Source organism: Olea europaea, chromosome 11 (genome assembly GCF_002742605.1).
Source record: "Olea europaea var. sylvestris chromosome 11, O_europaea_v1, whole genome shotgun sequence".
Taxonomy (NCBI): Eukaryota; Viridiplantae; Streptophyta; class Magnoliopsida; order Lamiales; family Oleaceae; genus Olea; species Olea europaea.
In genome coordinates this window covers 9,350,136-9,367,484 of record NC_036247.1, presented here as the reverse complement: position 1 = coordinate 9,367,484, position 17,349 = coordinate 9,350,136, and the positions used below count along the sequence as shown (strand labels likewise).

At 36.0% G+C, this 17,349-nt stretch overlaps 1 protein-coding gene across 2 annotated transcripts; it reads right to left on the bottom strand.

Annotated features, from left to right (window-relative positions):
• Positions 1-7,247: 7,247 nt before the first annotated feature.
• Positions 7,248-8,784, bottom strand: LOC111403285 (L-type lectin-domain containing receptor kinase VIII.2-like). 2 transcript variants are annotated; one of them, XM_023031720.1, is made up of 2 exons: positions 8,584-8,784; positions 7,248-8,468 (listed from the first exon to the last, which is right to left on the bottom strand). In XM_023031720.1, exon 2 carries the CDS (start codon positions 8,445-8,447, stop codon positions 7,575-7,577), a length of 873 nt encoding a protein of 290 aa, XP_022887488.1. In that variant the 5' UTR covers positions 8,448-8,468; positions 8,584-8,784; the 3' UTR covers positions 7,248-7,574. The 2 variants fall into 2 exon arrangements, with proteins under 2 accessions (XP_022887488.1, XP_022887487.1); XM_023031719.1 differs by having other exon boundaries at positions 7,248-8,784.
• Positions 8,785-17,349: the final 8,565 nt, after the last annotated feature.

Below are 17,349 nucleotides of genomic sequence, written 5' to 3'. Positions count from 1 at the left end.
GGTCTCTTCACATGTATTTCTGGAAGTTACACCCCACTCCTGGTAGTAATAGCTTGCACTTGCTCTTTTGGATCGACCATTGTGTTGCCTGACAATGTCCCTTGTGGGCGTTCTGCAAGCTGTTGAGCTATCTGACCAATTTGTGTTTCCAACTTCTTGATTGATGCTTGCTAATTCTGAAAGTTAGTGTCAATCTGCTGAAACACCTTGTCAGTCTTCTACATGTACTGGTTGAACATCTCCCCCAAACTTGGTTTTTTCTCCTGTTGGGCATTATTTGAACTGTTCCCCTGTTGATTATCCGACCATCTAAAGTTTGGGTGTTGTCTCCATCCTGGGTTGTATGTTTGAGCATATGGATTAAAATTTCGAGACCCATTCTGAATGAAATTGACATGTTCGTCGGGATAGCCTATAGATGTGCAGTTTTCTGTCAGATGATTAGCCCCGCAATTCTCACATGATGGACCAGCTGTCACTGCATGTGCTCCTTTCATTTGTGATTTCACTAATAACTCCACATGTTTTGTCAATGCTACTATTTAGGCGTTGGTAGCTGCTGTGCTCCTGTCTTCGGTGGCGCCACTCTTTCCGATGAGAACATTGAATGTGTTGTAGCAATCAACTCAAACGGTTCCATGGTTTACTGCACAGATTTTCCTATAATTAATCCTCTAGCTGAGGTATTGACTTGGGATTTTAACAGTGGTGTAAGTCCAGTGTAGAAGTATTGCGCTTGATTACCTATAGTAATTCCATGGTTTGGGCATTTTCTCATCATCTCATTAAACCTATTCCATGCTCCGTGATAGCTTTTTCCCTCATTCTGTTGAAAAGTTTGAATTTCCAATCTGATTTTAGCTACCCTCGCCGGTGGGAAAAATTTATTACAAAACTTCCTGGTTAGTTCTTCCTATGTAGTAATGCTGGCATGAGGCTCAGCATCTAACCACTCAAATGCAGCGTTTCTCAATGTAAATGAGAATAGTCGTAGTTTAATAGCATCTTCATTGACCCCCGGAGCATGAAAGTTCTACAGTTTCTGAGAAATCTAGAGATATGGGTGTTTGGATTCTCTTGATGTAGTCCGTAGAATTGCAGGGTGTTGCTCATCAAGTTAATCCAATCTGGCCTTATCTGAAAGTTATTCACCCCAAAATCTGGATACACAATACTGGAGCGCATGGGTACTGCTATAGGTGTCAGGAACATTGATACTGACAAATCACCTTCATTTATTTCCCCTCGCTCATGCTGTTGTTTCGGTGGTACCACTCTTGTGGCCATTTGTCCAATCGGGTGAATAGGAATATGAATTTGTTGATTGTCAGCCATTTGACATTGCTGTTTTTGTTTGTGTTCTTTGCGTCTTCATTTGAAGGTACGTTCTATCTCCGAATCAAACGGTTCAAGATCGTCACCTTGGGCACGGAGCATACAACGAACACAATTTTCTATAAATAAAAGAAAAATAAACAAATCAAATAACAGTTAAAATAAGAAAATAAATTAAGACTAAAAGAAATAGTCCCCGACAACGGCGCCAAAAACTTGTTGTAAAATTTTGTTTCGTAAGTGTACGACTCGTAACAAGTAATAGTGGACCTAAGAGTCCGGATTGTCGATCCCACAAGGACTATTTTCTAGCACTTAATTCAATTTTTCTTTAACTACTATTTGACTAAAACAAATTAAAGGTTGTAAAAGCTGGGTTTTAATCTAAATCTTAGAAAATAAATGAATGTTCACACGATTGGTTGGAGAGTCAAATAATGAATGGATGTTAGGGTAGAATAACTTCACCAATTGATCACCTTTACATCTCAAATTAAAACTCAATTCTAATGTAGTGCTCGGTCGAATTCTCCTATTGTATTCAATTTATCCCTCTCGAGTTCTCATTGAGCCTATTCAACTAAATAAATTTCATATTTCTATGCAAATTCAACTTAGTTAAACGAGTTCTATGTATTAAGAATTCAATTATGACCGCAATAAATGGTATATGTATCTCTACTCATTATACCAATGTACTGAATTTTACTACATGGCCAAACTCATATCTCTATTTGTAAAGAATTCACAAAAATCATCAAATTATTGATCAGATAATTTAATGCATTCAACTCATAACAAAATCAACACATTGAAGAATTAAAAACTGAAAGTCTTAATAAGAGAATGTAAAAGATCCCAATTGGTTACATTATTCCCCATAACAATAAATTTAGCTACTCATAATACAAGAAGAAAAGTAGGAAATTGTCTTAGAATACATCACCGAATTTGTAATAAAGATGTAGAAGAAAAAGTAGAATTCTTGCACCAAGATCTCCTTCCTCTTCCAATGAATGTTTCTAATCTTCAATTGCTTAGTATTAATCTTCTTGAATTTCTCTTTTGAATCTCCCTTCTTGTTGTTTTCTCTCCAATATGTCAAGAACCCTTCAAAAGTATGAGAAAGATGTATTTATAGGTGCCACTCTGTTTTATGTAGAAGTGGAGTTTTTATGGATTTAAAAACGACCCAAAAAAAATGCGCCCTAGATATTCAATTGCGGCGCCCAGGCACTACGACATAGCGCCTGGGCGCTATGGTTGCGACGTCTAGACGCTGCCTCTCGGTTCCAAATTTCATCTTTTTTTTCAGTTTCGTAGCGCCTAGGCGCTATGAATGCAGCGCCTAAGCGCCATCTTTCTGCCCCAATTCAGTGTTTTTTGCCTCTTCGTCCACTTTAATACCTCTTTTTACATCGTTTCTCCTAATCTTCAAAACAACACTAACAAACACATAAAAAATGTTCTATACTCACAAGATCAAGCATTTAATCAAGCTAAAACTGTGCAAAAATCATGAGTGAAACAAACTCATCAATCGTTCAACCTCATCACACCACAGGGTAAATGAGCAATAGTTCCGAACCTGCGGCCTATAAACCTTTTTCAAACAATGCCATTAGAACCTTGAGGCTCTATAAATGTTCAAATCATTTGACAGAACAAGTAGACAGAATACTTGACGACGCCATCAACATAAAGCCAAATTGAGTATACAAATTGAATTATGAACCAGCGAAATAAAGAAAATGAATGTGCTGCATAGAAGTGAATCAAATCAAACAATGCAAAATAGGCCTAGTACACAACATAACTTATTTAGCAAATTCAGTTCATTTCTTAGTTCGACTATAAATTTTGATTAACTAATTTGCAAGATTCTAAAGCCAGAGCTCAAGAATTATTAGAATCCTTTTCAAACGCTAGAAGAGATGATCGAATACCTCTTTGAGCACGGAAAGATTCAACTCGGAGCTGAGCAACGAGTTCTCTGTCGAATCTTTAACCTTCTCCACCCTCATTTTACCATCCTCGAACTTAATTTTCATGTAAGTACACCCGGTCCTCGCATTATCATCGAACTTCACCGCCCTTGTCTGTGTTGAAAAATAAATATTTTAAATTTTAAATTTTCAAATTAATAATTTGTTGTTTCTATTTTAATTTCAATTTAATACAAAATTAAATTAATAATATTGTAATATAACATATATATTATAACTTGTGGTATAAATGTGGTGGTTATTATAACTTGAAATAAGTTTCAACATATCAAAATTAAAACTCATTAATTTGTGAGGGAGGGAAATCGCGGGATGTGACCCAACAGGTCAGGGAACAAGAGCTGCATGTATACTGCGCCTACAAGGAGTTCAATTCCATGTCTCAGGAATCGAACCCCCCACACTGCGACTGCCAGCAATACGTGAGATAACATCACTCCTATCATTTGCACACTGGACTATGCCCCAAGAGGCATGATAACTTATATGTTTTCTCATTAGTATGGGGGTTGAAGTTTTACACTATATAAGGGAGGCATTTCTATAATTTGAGAAAACTACTTTTAACATTATCATTTCTACAATTTTATATTATACTTTTGACATTTCGATAAAGGCTCGTTTACTTATCTTTTTATGGCCGTGTCCATAGAAGGAGAGTCACATGAGTTTTCTCTTGAAGTTGTGTAGTGTCGAAAAAATCCGCACGAAGGGAAAGCAACACGACTTTAGAACGACGTCGCCGATGTCACTCCAAGGCTTGCTTTCTTTCTATCCCTTTTCTTATTTTAATATTATTATTGAATTATATTTATATCAATTAATTGATTATGCTAATTGGTAAATTTATCTGCATACAAGTCACCAATTTTCTCATCAGTCTACGCCTTCTCCTTATTCATCATCACCACCATTTCCTCACCGAACTCATCACTCCCAACTTTCCCCATAAACGCGACCCTCCCACCGAGGCTCACGTGGGAAGTGGCCACATTCGAAGGCGGCCCTCCAGGTGCCCATACAAAGTCAGGCGGATTCCATTGCAGCATTTTCCACTGGGAGTATATATCAGGATGCAATTGCTCAGGTGCCACTCTCACCGTAGGCACAAACTCCTTCTGGGCTGCCCCAAAACAACACACTAAAGGGGGGTCTTCGTAAGGAATATCCATTTCATCGTCATAATCAATAACCTCCTCATCATTTGATGGTTCCGTATCTTTACGATGGCGTCTCGATACTTTTTTCGGAGGTGAATCTATAGTTTTAGTTGATTTTTTACGGCCTCTATTGGTTGTTTTTGGTGGGTTTTCAGTGGTGGTGGCGTCATTGCTGGAGGATTTGCTGGATCTTAACTTACGGCGATTGGTGATTTGGGTATGGGATTATATACAATTGTGGAAATTTTGAATTGGGTTAGTGAATTTAAAGCTAAAATTAGTAACCTTTTCTGAGGAATGGAGGGAAGGAGGAGATGAAGTATAGCCATGGTGATGGATTTTACTCGGCGTTTATCCGAGATTCCGAGTATACATTCCTCGCTCTTGCTAGTTGATTTACAGGAATTTTGTTTGGGCCTTAAATTGGGCTCGAGTTATTAACCCGATAGATGTTGGGTTGGATAAGCTTGTCCAGTCATGGTTGAGCTGATAATCACTTAGGTTAGAAGCATAGACACAAATAGAATTAAAACGGGTTAATTATTTGAATTGTTATACCAAGTGCTACTACCTAATAACTGAATTTAAAATTATATCTCAATTATTGGTGAACTAGGCACTGTATTACTATTACCAAATCCATCACTCAAATCGACTCCGTTTATTGAACCTAACTGATCTTCTCACGTGTCAAACAATTTTCTATGTGATCCATTTGGGGATACAAGGGCCCAACTTAATCTCAAAAGAAAAGGAGGCACTCGCACCTTTAACTGGTAATTTTATTCCATCCGAATGCTAGTTAAAAATTCAGGACCATATTAGTCATCCATCCAAATATATGTAAGCAAAACTTATTTGTAAAACTCAATTTAGGCTGTGATTTTCAATGTTTTATTGCCAACCTCATTGTCAGAATATGTGAATTCCAACGATAAGATTTTGAAAATCGCAATCTAAATCACTTGTTACTAACACACTTTGTTTGCGTGGATTTGGGTGAATGTTTAATACTGTTCATGTAGGAAAACTGTTTGACAAATGGCAAATGGATGATTCGTTTGGTTTAACAAATAGCATCAACTTGAGTGATGAATAAGTAACATGGTGCATAGTTTAGATGTAATTTTAAGTTCATTTATTAAGTAGTAGCACTTGATATAATTCAATGAATGTTCAATAATTAATCTATTAAAACAAGTATGTAATAATGTTTAATATTGTGTCTTTTTTTCTCTCAAGTAGGATCTCGATTCCCATAAAATATTTTTACTTTTGTAAAATAAGTATTTACTTGATGACTCGATCAAAAGCCAAGGTAGATATATGAGGTTGAGAAGAATAAAGCTTTTCATTATTAGAAGAGATCAACACTGGTCAAGTTTCAATATTTGCTGAAATATAAGGGACTGTTCTCTTCGTGTTTGAGTTTTGAATTTCATTTTGGGTTTTGTGTCTTGAATGTCTGTTTTGAAATTGTTGAAAACGTATTCTTTTCGTCATTTTGAAAAAATATTTCTTAAAACATGAAAATTGAAAACAATTTTTTTTTTATTTAATTCATTTTCTCTTCTCCAGCTAAGGCGATTTTCGCCCCCTCCAACACCGTCACCCCCACCCACCACCTAGACTAAGAGATCCTAGCATCGCTCGAACCCCCTCACCTCCCCCCCAGTGGTGGAGCCACACTTGCGCAAAATTTTGACCCATGGCTGGACAAGGTTCTAGGCAAAATTGGAGTTGACCCATGGTTAGACAAGGTGCGCCAAGTGAAGAGGAATTCAACACATATGGTCCACAACCATGGGTCAACCGAATGGCGCCAAAATCTACAACATTCGAATTCTGTTGGACTGACTTCGCGACGGGTTTGTTTCTGAGTTTAATTCAGATGGTTGAATTGTTGTTTGTGGTAAATTGGGGCCATGGTTGGGATCAGTTTGTGGTAGGCAATCGACCGGTGGCGGTGCACGACCTTGAGTGTCGCCGAAGATGGAGATTTCGGCAAAAAAGGGGTGTGGGACATTTGTTTTTTGGGCTGGATTTTCTACTACTTCTTGTTGATTTGTGGCTAGTGGTTGGTTGGAGATTGTAGAGGGGAATGAGGCGAGACTGATGCTGGTTGGATCCGCCAGTTCTGACAGTCGAAAGTTGGTGATTTGTGACTCCATGTGGTGGGGGTTGAGGAGAGGTTGAAAACAAGACTGTTTCCCGTGTTTTTGTTGTTTTGAGTTTTCTTCACAATTTTATTTTACTTTTTTGTTTTCGAAAAGGGAAAGAGAATGCATTTTCACTATTTTGAAAAATCGAAAACAGAAAAAGGCAAAGAGAACATACTTTTAATTTTTTAGACAATATTTACCCCAAAACCAATCAAAAAGTGTTTATTTATGTTGAAATACCCTAACTATGATAAGATATATTAAATACAACACATCCCTCTTGCAGCATGACAAAAGATCAATAGATTAATGCAAGCCCGAAATTATATTAATCCACTGAATATTGGCGATTATCACTTTAAAAGGTCAACATTGTTGAAAGAGAATATCTGAAGATTCTCGTTTTCATATTAAGTGATGTGGATTCTACAATTAATTTCATCATCGTCCAAATAGTACAAGTACAAACAGGTGCAAGTGAACACGATTAAGTGATTGCTTATGATCCAAGAACAATTTTTGAACAGAGCAAGATAGAATGATTAAAAGCGAACTACTGCATAAGATAATCTTAGAAAAGAAAAGGAAAGTAAAAAGATTATTACTCCGGTAGAAGCTGAATTCTAATGTAGCAAAACTACATTGGATGAATGATCATTAAATTACGAAGAATGTTAAACAGACAAGGAGAAAAATAGGGGGAAAAACAGACTGAATTGTTAGCCGCTTGTTGGCAGTTTTTTTTTTTTTAAATCATGCATGACACATGTGCAGCCTGTTTTTTACCCTGTTTTTCACCGTCTGTGTAGCATTGCTCTTAAATTACATAAGCACACTAAAATCAAAAGACACAAGTACAATATTAGATAGATTTACAGAAGGAAAACACCCCCAAAATTTTAACCCAAAACCTACTTGTGACAATCTTTGATGGTGGTATCTGCTGCAACATTCGACCTTGTGCACTCCAACTCCTTAGGTTGCATAGCAAATTCCTGTGGAACCACGGGTCGTCTATTTCCAAAGATATTCCAGGAAAAGAACACGATGAAGGCCCCTAATGCTCCACATCCAGTACCACATATCAATGCAGCTAGGATTTTAAAACCACAATCACTTGATCTCTTATGAACATTCACCACTTCTTGTTTCTCCCTAAATGCCTCAGGATTTAACGGTTCAGAATGCATCCATTGTGGAAAACTTCTTGTCCTAAAACTCCACGAATACACATTGCACTTCTGCGACGAATTTGCACCCAATGAACTCATCCCAACTAGAAACTTCTCCTCTTTCCACATTCGTGACAAGTTTATACCATACGAAAGCAATGGATCCACCGGCCTAATGTCGCCTAATTTACTCAACCTCACCTCTAATCTTTTAGAACTTGCTTCGTAATCAATCCAACATTGCAATCTTTCACCGCTATTTAGCACCAAATTGATTGATGAAACATTGCCCACTTTAACAGACACAAGACTAATATCAATCCCAAGGTGGTTTCTTAAAGTATCAAATTCAACACCAAGAAACCTATATTTTCTTGTTTTGAACAACCCAATAAAGCCACCTTTAAAAACATTCAATGGTAACCCAATATTGGGAATCATAATAAAGGCGAAACCCTTCCCATTTCCTCTAGAGATTGAGAACACAAAATACGTGGAAAAAGACAACGTTTTTCTTGTTTGTCCTTCAACAACCTCAATGGGCTTCTTGTACACAACACCAGAAACCATTGAACTAGTGATTTGAATTGAAATACTTTCTTTTACAACCATGGCACCACCATATAGAGCAATCTGCGACGTAAAATTTGAATCTATACCAAAATTCTTAAAAGAAAATGATATATTTTGTGGGTCTTCAGCTTGAACTTTCAAGAAAAAATTGAGTAGAAAAAAAGCCATGAAGTACCTGGACACTGAAAATGCAGCCATTCTTAATCTGGGTTTTGAGCTAGAACCCTTGATCCTGGTTTTGTCGTTTAATCTGGATTTATTACTAGGGTTTCTTGGAAGAATCCATGAATAAAATACGCTAATTTTTAAGAATTTTTATGGTGTTCGAGTGTTGGAAAAGCTTGGGGAAATGGGGAAGGAATGGCGGGGGACGAGGGTGGGCTTGAATGATGTGAAATTATACTTTGGGGAAATACAATATTTATAAAATTATAGATGGGAGTCCTCAAACTATTGAAAATGTAATAGGCTGATCCAAATTTAATATTTTGGAAGCATCGGTCCCCAACCTTTCATTTTTGTAATATTTAGGTCAACTGATACTATGTGGTCACTACGTAGTAGTGATAATTGGGATCCCTATCATCACGTCACATCGTTTAATTAGTTAGCTTCCACATAGACAAGTTTTCACCACTGTGCACACCACTATTGCACAGTGGTTGTTTATTATTATCATTGATGAATTACATTACTCCGTTTATGTCAATAAATGATGATTATCCTTTTGTTTAATTAAAAACTCATGGCTTTTATTTGAAATAGATTTTGTGAAGATGATATTTTTGTATTTGTAAATTATTTAATGAGAGAATGTGTGCTTGAAAATTAGTTCAATAAAAAAAAATGTTTTAAATTATCTATGCTAAACATGGATTCAATTTTTGATAAAAAAAAAAAAAAAAATACAACTGTAAAAGAAACTCGAAAAATATATAGACAAGAAAGGTAGTGATAAAATTTTCTTTCTGATAAAATTTTTGAGTACAAATAAAAGATAAAGATAACAAATTTCTATAACACATGAGTGTTGAAAAATAAATGGATGAGGACCAACTTTATACATTTTCAATAGCTTTGAGACCTAAATGTAATTTTCTCTATGAACATGAGATTTTCTAAGATTGCGTCCTTTTGTTTTTCATAATTTGCATTGATGTATCTCTGCTATGCACACTTTGCTCTCGTGTTGTGAACTTTTTCATTTAAGACTGTTGTCTTGTGACTTACATGACAGCATTAAACGTTTTTACTTTATTGATTCAATATATTATTCTTCCGGCCATGAAAAGAAATAAATTAGTGGGCATTACCTAAAAGGCAATGGCCAATCCGGCCATGAAAAGAAATAAATTAGTGGGCATTACCTAAAAGGCAATGGCCAATCCACTTCAAGAACACAATGATTAATTATTTATTCAAAATCCACAAGTTAATAAAACCACAATTGATCTTTGAAAGTTAATGCAAAATCCAAGATAAGATTTTCACAAGGAAAACGATGTACTACACCAATGAAATTGTTTCATGTTTTAGGTTGAGCAAGACGAGCCACCTTAAAAGTTAAAATACAACGGACGATCCAACCCGATTCAATTCATTTTCACAAGACAATAAACAGAAATGTAACGTTATGCTTTATGAAAAGTCATTTTTTGGTCTTGGGAAATAAAAATAAGAAATAATTTGTAGACAGAAAAGACATGTATAAAGTGTATTAATTACAAACTTTAAACAAAGAGATGACAGCTTGACATGTGGACCTTTGATTGGAAGAGGACGACTCACTGATATATTTAACTAAGTGGAGCTACTGGCCAAATTTTCTTTATGGGGGGAGGAAACTGTGTTTTCTCATGCAATGGCCCTGTTAGACATTTGATTTTGATGCCAAACTAGTGGTACCATATTCCATCGTCCTCTAATGCATCTCTTGTGGCGAGGATCGCCATGTATCATTCTCGTGAGCCCGTAGACTTGCGGCTCACCGCAGTGCCCTTGAGGCCTGGGCAAAAAAATAAAACAATTGGTCAAATTAATCAAACATAATTGACTTGGGTCGATTTAGATTGATTTAGTTTGATTTTATTTTTAAGAAAATCACAATAGGTCGATTTGACCATGATTTAACAAACCATTAGTTAACAGAACCAGCCCAATCCACTTAGATGTGTTTTCCTTTTTTATTTTTATTTTTTGAAATAATCAAAAGATAAACTCTAATATCATAAATTCTATCCGTATTCCTCATGGTTGTTTGCAATTTCATTGTTTATAATTAGTGAAACTATGTCGGCATTCCATGTTGAAGGTGATCCTTCATTTTCTTTATTTGATCCTTTTTTCCCTAGGATTTAATTTAAGAGTGTGTTTGATTGGTAAGGAAAATATCACTTAGAAAAAAAATATTTTTCATCTTTTGTGGAAAATAAAAACCACTTCCACCCAAGGAAAATGTTTTTTTTAAAAAACAAGGAAAATTACGCATATTTTTTTTAAAAATTGAAAAATATTTTCCATAAAAAAAATTAGCAATCAAACACTGTAAAAGTTAACTGTTATGGTGCACGTGTACCCATATTGTGTACTTCTCGAAGAAAAGAACCAGGAGGAGTTGTAAATTGCATGGAAAATACTTTTCTTCTTGTTACCGTGTAATGTTTAGTCACTCAAGTTTTTAAGTTGGTTTTGCGGCTTGATGATGCATCAATACTGAGTGCTTGGTTGTTGAAATCTGAATTTGCCAATGGGTTGCATTGTGCTGGAATTCATCCACTTTTCAAGTACACATGAACTTTTGTCTTTGGTGTGTTTATGATTTTAGCAGGCCTAAAGCCCAAGACATTTAAAAATATATATATATATATATATAAGTCCAAACCGACTAATCAAACGAAATCAAATCAAACCAAACTAATATGATTTGGGTCAGTTTGGTTTAAAAGTTAGAGTGGGTTCAGCTTGGGTAAAAGTTCGCACAAACTAACTAATCTAGTTTTAATTTTGCGTTGGGGTTAAAATTGGCCCAAACCAAACCAATCTAGGCTTGCTATCGTGCCTTGAATGATAAGGGCATGCGTAGTTCGGACAAACCAGTTATAGTAAATTGATAGAATAATATTGAGGCAACAAATATCCAATGATTGAGTCGACATAAATGAAATCTATTCGGATGTGTTGTGTGAATCAACTACGTAGAATATGTGAATAACGTATGACCATGACTCGTTGCTCTTGCTAACTTATTCGCCTCAATTCTCGGTATTCATCATCTCTCAAAAGCAATTTGAATTCATTAGGGGCCAACATATTAGTGATTGCATTATTGGTGCATCGAAATGTATTAATGTTTTCACTAATAAGAGTGGTGGTGGTATTTAGCCTTGAAGATTGATATCTGCAACTGCAAGGCAAATCATGCCATTGATTATGCTTGAGAGTATGGATGTTGAAAGCATTGGCTCTGTTTGACAATCATTTTTTGAGAAGAGTAGTCTTTTAAATAGTAATCTTTTGGAGAATGTGTAGTTAAAAAATAGAAAAAAAAAGTTTTGGATTTATGTGAAAAAATTTCATTGTGAGAACGTGTGGTTGAAAATGAATATGAGAAAAAAAAGTCCGAAAAGAATAGTTACCAAACAAAGGCTTTGGCTCAAGAGTGACTTGTCATATTTCATAGCTATCCTACAATCTCGATCACAAAAGGTCCTGTGGCAATGGCCTCAACTTAGGATGGATGTTGTTCGCGAAATTATTTTCTTTCGATTTAAAATCACCGCAAGTGTACGGTTCGTTAACAAGTAATAAAGTGGATTAAATGAGTCCAAATATCGTCCCACAGAGATTGATTAGTTCAAATTTTACCTACCGTAGCATTAACCGAAACTAAATTACCAAAGTGAAAGTAGACCTAATTAAATCCCAATTATGCAATTTTTTTATGATTAAATTGAAATTAATATGCAAAACAATAATTTAAAACTCTAGAATGAAATCAATTGTTGAGAACGCACGTTTGTTGTAATCAATAGAAATTAAACACACTAGGATCACGATTTTCCATACAATTATCACTTTAAACTCTGGTTTCACAATATAACAACATAATTCAATTGTTGACGAATCAATATTCCTAAATTTATCCAATACTCTCTCTCGAGATATATCAAACCTATTTCTACATACCACCGACCTATATTTTTATGACAAGTGCATATGTAAAAATACATGTAGTTTTATGAACATTTAAAGATTCATGTAGGGCATAGCGGTATATTTCTATCCCCTATCGAACCCTACGATGATTTATATTATATCGAATCTATTCCAATTCTCTCGAATGCAAGAATAAATCACCAAACTTACACAATTACGAGCCCTTAATTGCGGAAACAATAAATGCATATAAATCATTCAAAACAAAAGAAATATGTTTTAATGTCAAATTACAAAACTAGAAAATTAAATATCCAACTACATAGTGCATCGATCTCCTAGCATAATAAAAATCTAGTCTAACATAATGGAAAATAAAGAAAAACAATAATTAAAACCAAGGAAGAACATCACCCAATTGATTCTTGAAGTGAAATCTTGAATTTTGAAGTTGATTGCCTTGTTCTTCCTCTCCAAATCCTTCAAAATTGTGTATATCCCCCCCCCCCTTTATGTTTAGGGTCGTCTGGTATTTATTGGAGGCGAAATTAGGTCAAGGAAGTCGCCCAAAACCTTACTAAATCGTGTTTGAGTCGAATAAGGAAACCTGAGATTTCGTCACATTTTTATACCATGCGACCACATGGTATAAAGCCATGCTACCGCATGGTTCAAAAGTTTCAGCCTAGATTTTTCCCTGTACTGCGTTGTGCGACCGCAAGGAATTATAACCATGCGGTCGCATGGTTATAGATGTTTTTCTGTCGGACAGTTTTTAGTATTTTGGTCATAATTTTCTCTTTCGATCTCTGATTGAAGTGATTCAAAGTGCATTGGGAAGAAAACTCAAAGATCTACATTTTGATTGAAATAGGCTTACTCAAATTCTGATGTTTACTATTCCAAAAATGGATCTCAAGAGACTAAAAATCACGAGCATAACTTTTTCGCCTGAAAGTTGATACTTGATAATATTTCGACCATATTTCACCTCTTGACTCCTTTCCTCATCCGATTGACCTCTAACACTCTTGAATCTTCATTCCATTTCCCGTCTCATCTACGGATTATTTGCAACTTGGTCCCCGAACTATCACTTTGCTCAATTTTAGTCTTTTTTGGGCTCTTTTCTTCTGAATTTCACCATGTTCATCTATGTTCCCTACAATTCACAAATATAACGAGATTAAGTCACAATTCAATAATTTTTCTCATTATTAAGTCATGTTTGTGACCTAAATAAGTGTGCAAAAACACATTTATCAAACCCCCCAAACTTGAACTATTGTTTGTCCTCAAGCAAGATAGTGACTTAATTCTGAACAAACATGACTTAATACCCTGCTGTGGCTTAGGATTGGACTAAGTATTTGACTTTATGAAAATTTATCAGTGCAAAAATGACATCAAGCTTTACCTGTTAAATGCAAATCGACGTGTGTGTGTGTGAATTCATGCTAACATATCAGGTTCATGCTGAATTTGAGTCCCGACCCCGAGTGGTCAAATGTATCCTTACTCACTCGAGAGATACACAACCTTCCAAACTTATTCTTTTCATTCAATTATCCCGAGATTGTGTTTTAAAATTAGGAATTTACATAACTGTAGTCCTTACTTTCTTGTAGTTTGGATTGATCTCACTATCACAAGTTTACATGTCAACAAGAAAAGGCTCTCCGAAGTTTGATTGCTCCGACACTCAAGATTAAACTAGGTTACTTGCCTCGCCTTAAATGTATAGTTTCTTCAACCAAATGTCCAAGGGTTTTTCTTCATGTTATTGCCTCTCTTTTGTTTTTCTCGCTTTTCTCTAATTTTTCTAAATTTTTTTTTAATATCATTATCATCTTCTCATTTGCTTTCTATATAACCCCTTTAGCGAGCTTTAGGCCGATCACTCCCAAACCAGTTGGTTTTAGGGTGCCAGATTTTAAACCATTGCAGGCTTATTCACTCGAGTTATAAAGCTCGATTAGATGACTTTTTATTAACCTCATTCCCTCTTGCTTCCTATATGACCCCTTTAACGAGATTTAGGTCGGTGACTCCCAGGCCAGTTGACCTTAGGGCACTAGATTTTGAAATATCCTTACAAACTTACTTGCTCGGGTCATAAAGGCATGAAAAGAAGTGTCTTATTCTCACAAATTAATTTTATGCCCTTATTGTTCTAGACATTTAGTTTCGAAAACCAACCTCTAATTTAAGATTTTCACCTAATCTTCATCTCACTGGTTTAGGCAATCCACACAATAAAATTTCATGCATGGAGCCCCCGCTTATCTCAATGTTCCCTATAATAGCTCAACCAATTCCAAACTGTCTTAAGGTGGTTTACGTGTTAATTCAATAGAGGGTTATCATTTTTTTTCTACTTTATGCTCAAAATCCAGTCATTCGCCTAACATGTCAAGCATGAATAACGTGCATAGATAATGTCAAGTATTGCATCACAAGTATTGGTTAATCTATTCAGCACTATATCCAAAGTTTATGAATTATACCAGTCCAATAGTCACATCATAGCCGGCAAGGCTATCAAGCCCACACAAGCATGCAAAAATGGAAATAAAACAAACTGAATAAAAGGCAAAGAATTTTTTTTTTAAATCCTCGACAGGCACATGAATTGCAACAATTAAACATAGTTATTGATGAATATAGCCAAAATGACAAAATTATGTTCGTGTCCAAGATTATGTTACCCACCCCCGAACATAGATAATACATTGTCCTCAATGTGAAGATGAAATAAAAATGTAAACAGACATAATTGAAGGACAATAATAAACTTAAGCGCAAGATGGAGTACGAGTACTCCCCTGATCAAGATGGAGGTGGTTAATGAAAATTGGGACCAGCAATACCGTCTCTTGGTGGTGGAGCTGTGACGTTCTTTTTTACGGCATCCTGTAAAAGTGTAAAGTATGCGTATTAGTCCACCTGCTGTAAACAGATGCAACTGAGACAAGAAATTACCTACGTAATGCACAAATCCCCCAAACTTGCTCAATATGCATATTGTTGGTGTGCAGAATGCATAATTTATGTCTTAACATAGGATTTATATCACAAAAATGTGAATTATCAACGAAACTTCGCTCGAAACATGCACTTTGTTCAATTTAATACACGACTGACTAAAATAGGACTTCAACCTCATGACTCGTGCTCAGTGCATTGGAACTCGTGTGGACCATGCCTAGACGCTATGTGATAGGGATGTATGATCGATTACCTAAAACTATTGATAATGCAAGAAAAATGAAATTTTCCTAAACTATTGCAAAACTAAGTAAGTGAAAGGATAGAAACGTTGGGTTGCCTCCCAACCAGCGCTATTTTATAGTTGATAGCTCGACTTTTGGCGCAGGTATTTTATGGCCCTTTAAATATGGCTTGGGAGGTCCTGCATAGTTTGCTCAATATGGTCTTGTTCCGCACTGCAGTTATCCTCCGAATTTCATCCCTGTCTTTCTCCAAGTGATTTGTCATTCTCTCCTCATTCGTATGAAATCTCACATCGAATGCTTTAATCTCCTTTGAATCGATAAGAACGGATGGAGAGTGTACTATACAGGCCATGTTTGTTTGTTTCTTCAACTCAAAATTATAGGGGATTCCTATGTCAAGCACTCCAATCTGGAAACATCTTTCAGGCTTGTTGGGGTGTTTCATTGCCTTGAAAACATTAAAAGAGACTTGTTCCTCCCACAACCTCAGAGTTAATTGTCCTTGCTACACATCTATGAGGGCTCTTGCAGTTTCTAAAAATGGTCGTCCCAATATGATAGGCACGTCCTTGTCTTCTTTTATATCCAAAATCAAGAAGTCTGCTGGGAATATGAGTTTATCCACTTTGACCAATACATCTTCAATAATTCATCGTGGATGTGTAAGTGATCGATCAGCTAGCTGTAGAGTTGCTGTGGTTGCCTTTGGCTCTCCCAATCCTAGTTTCCTGAAAATAGAGACTGGCATCAAGTTAATACTCGCACCGAGATCACATAATACTTTATCAAAATAAAATTCACCAATTGTGCAAGGTATAGTGAAACTCCTTGGATCTTTCAGTTTTGGTAGGAGCTTTTTCTGGATTCTGGCACTGCATTCCTCTGTAAGCATTACTGTCTCATGGTCCTCCAGCTTGCGTTTGTTTGATATAATATCTATGAGAAACTTCGCGTAGCTAGACATCTGGAACAGTGTATCGGCTAGTGGGATGTTGATATGGAGCTTTTTGAAAACTTCTAGAATTTTTTTGTATTATTGTTCCACTTTTTGCTTCTTCAAGAGCTGTGGAAAGGGAATCGGAGACTCGAAGGGTTGACTGTGATTTTGGCTTTATCCTGTGACTCTTCTGAATTTTCCTTTGAACTTGATTCATTTACAACAGTCTCTTCTTCAGAGGGGAAAGATATTTCTCCAATCACACCCGGTCTCTTGACATGGATTTCAGGCAACTGTACTCCACTTCGAGTTGTAATGGCCTTGGCTTACTCTTTAGAATTGATTTCTGTATTACTTGGTAAGTTACCTGGCATTCTGCCAGTCAATGCGATGGCTAGCTGCCCCATCTGAGTTTTCAAATTTTTGATGGCTACATTTTGATTTTGAAGTGCAGCTTCGGCCTTCTCCATGAATTTTCCTATCATATCTTCGAATTGAGGCCTCTTCTCTTGTTGTTGAAATTGTCCTTGTGGCTTATTCTGATTCTGGTTGCTCCAAGAGAAGTTGGGATGCTACTTCCAGCTGGGATTGAAAGTCTCTCCATATTAATTAT

Coding starts and splice junctions, on each gene's coding strand:
- LOC111403285 (XM_023031719.1), bottom strand. CDS start 8,606: ATGGCTGCATTTTCAGTGTCCAGGTACTTCATGGCTTTTTTTCTACTC.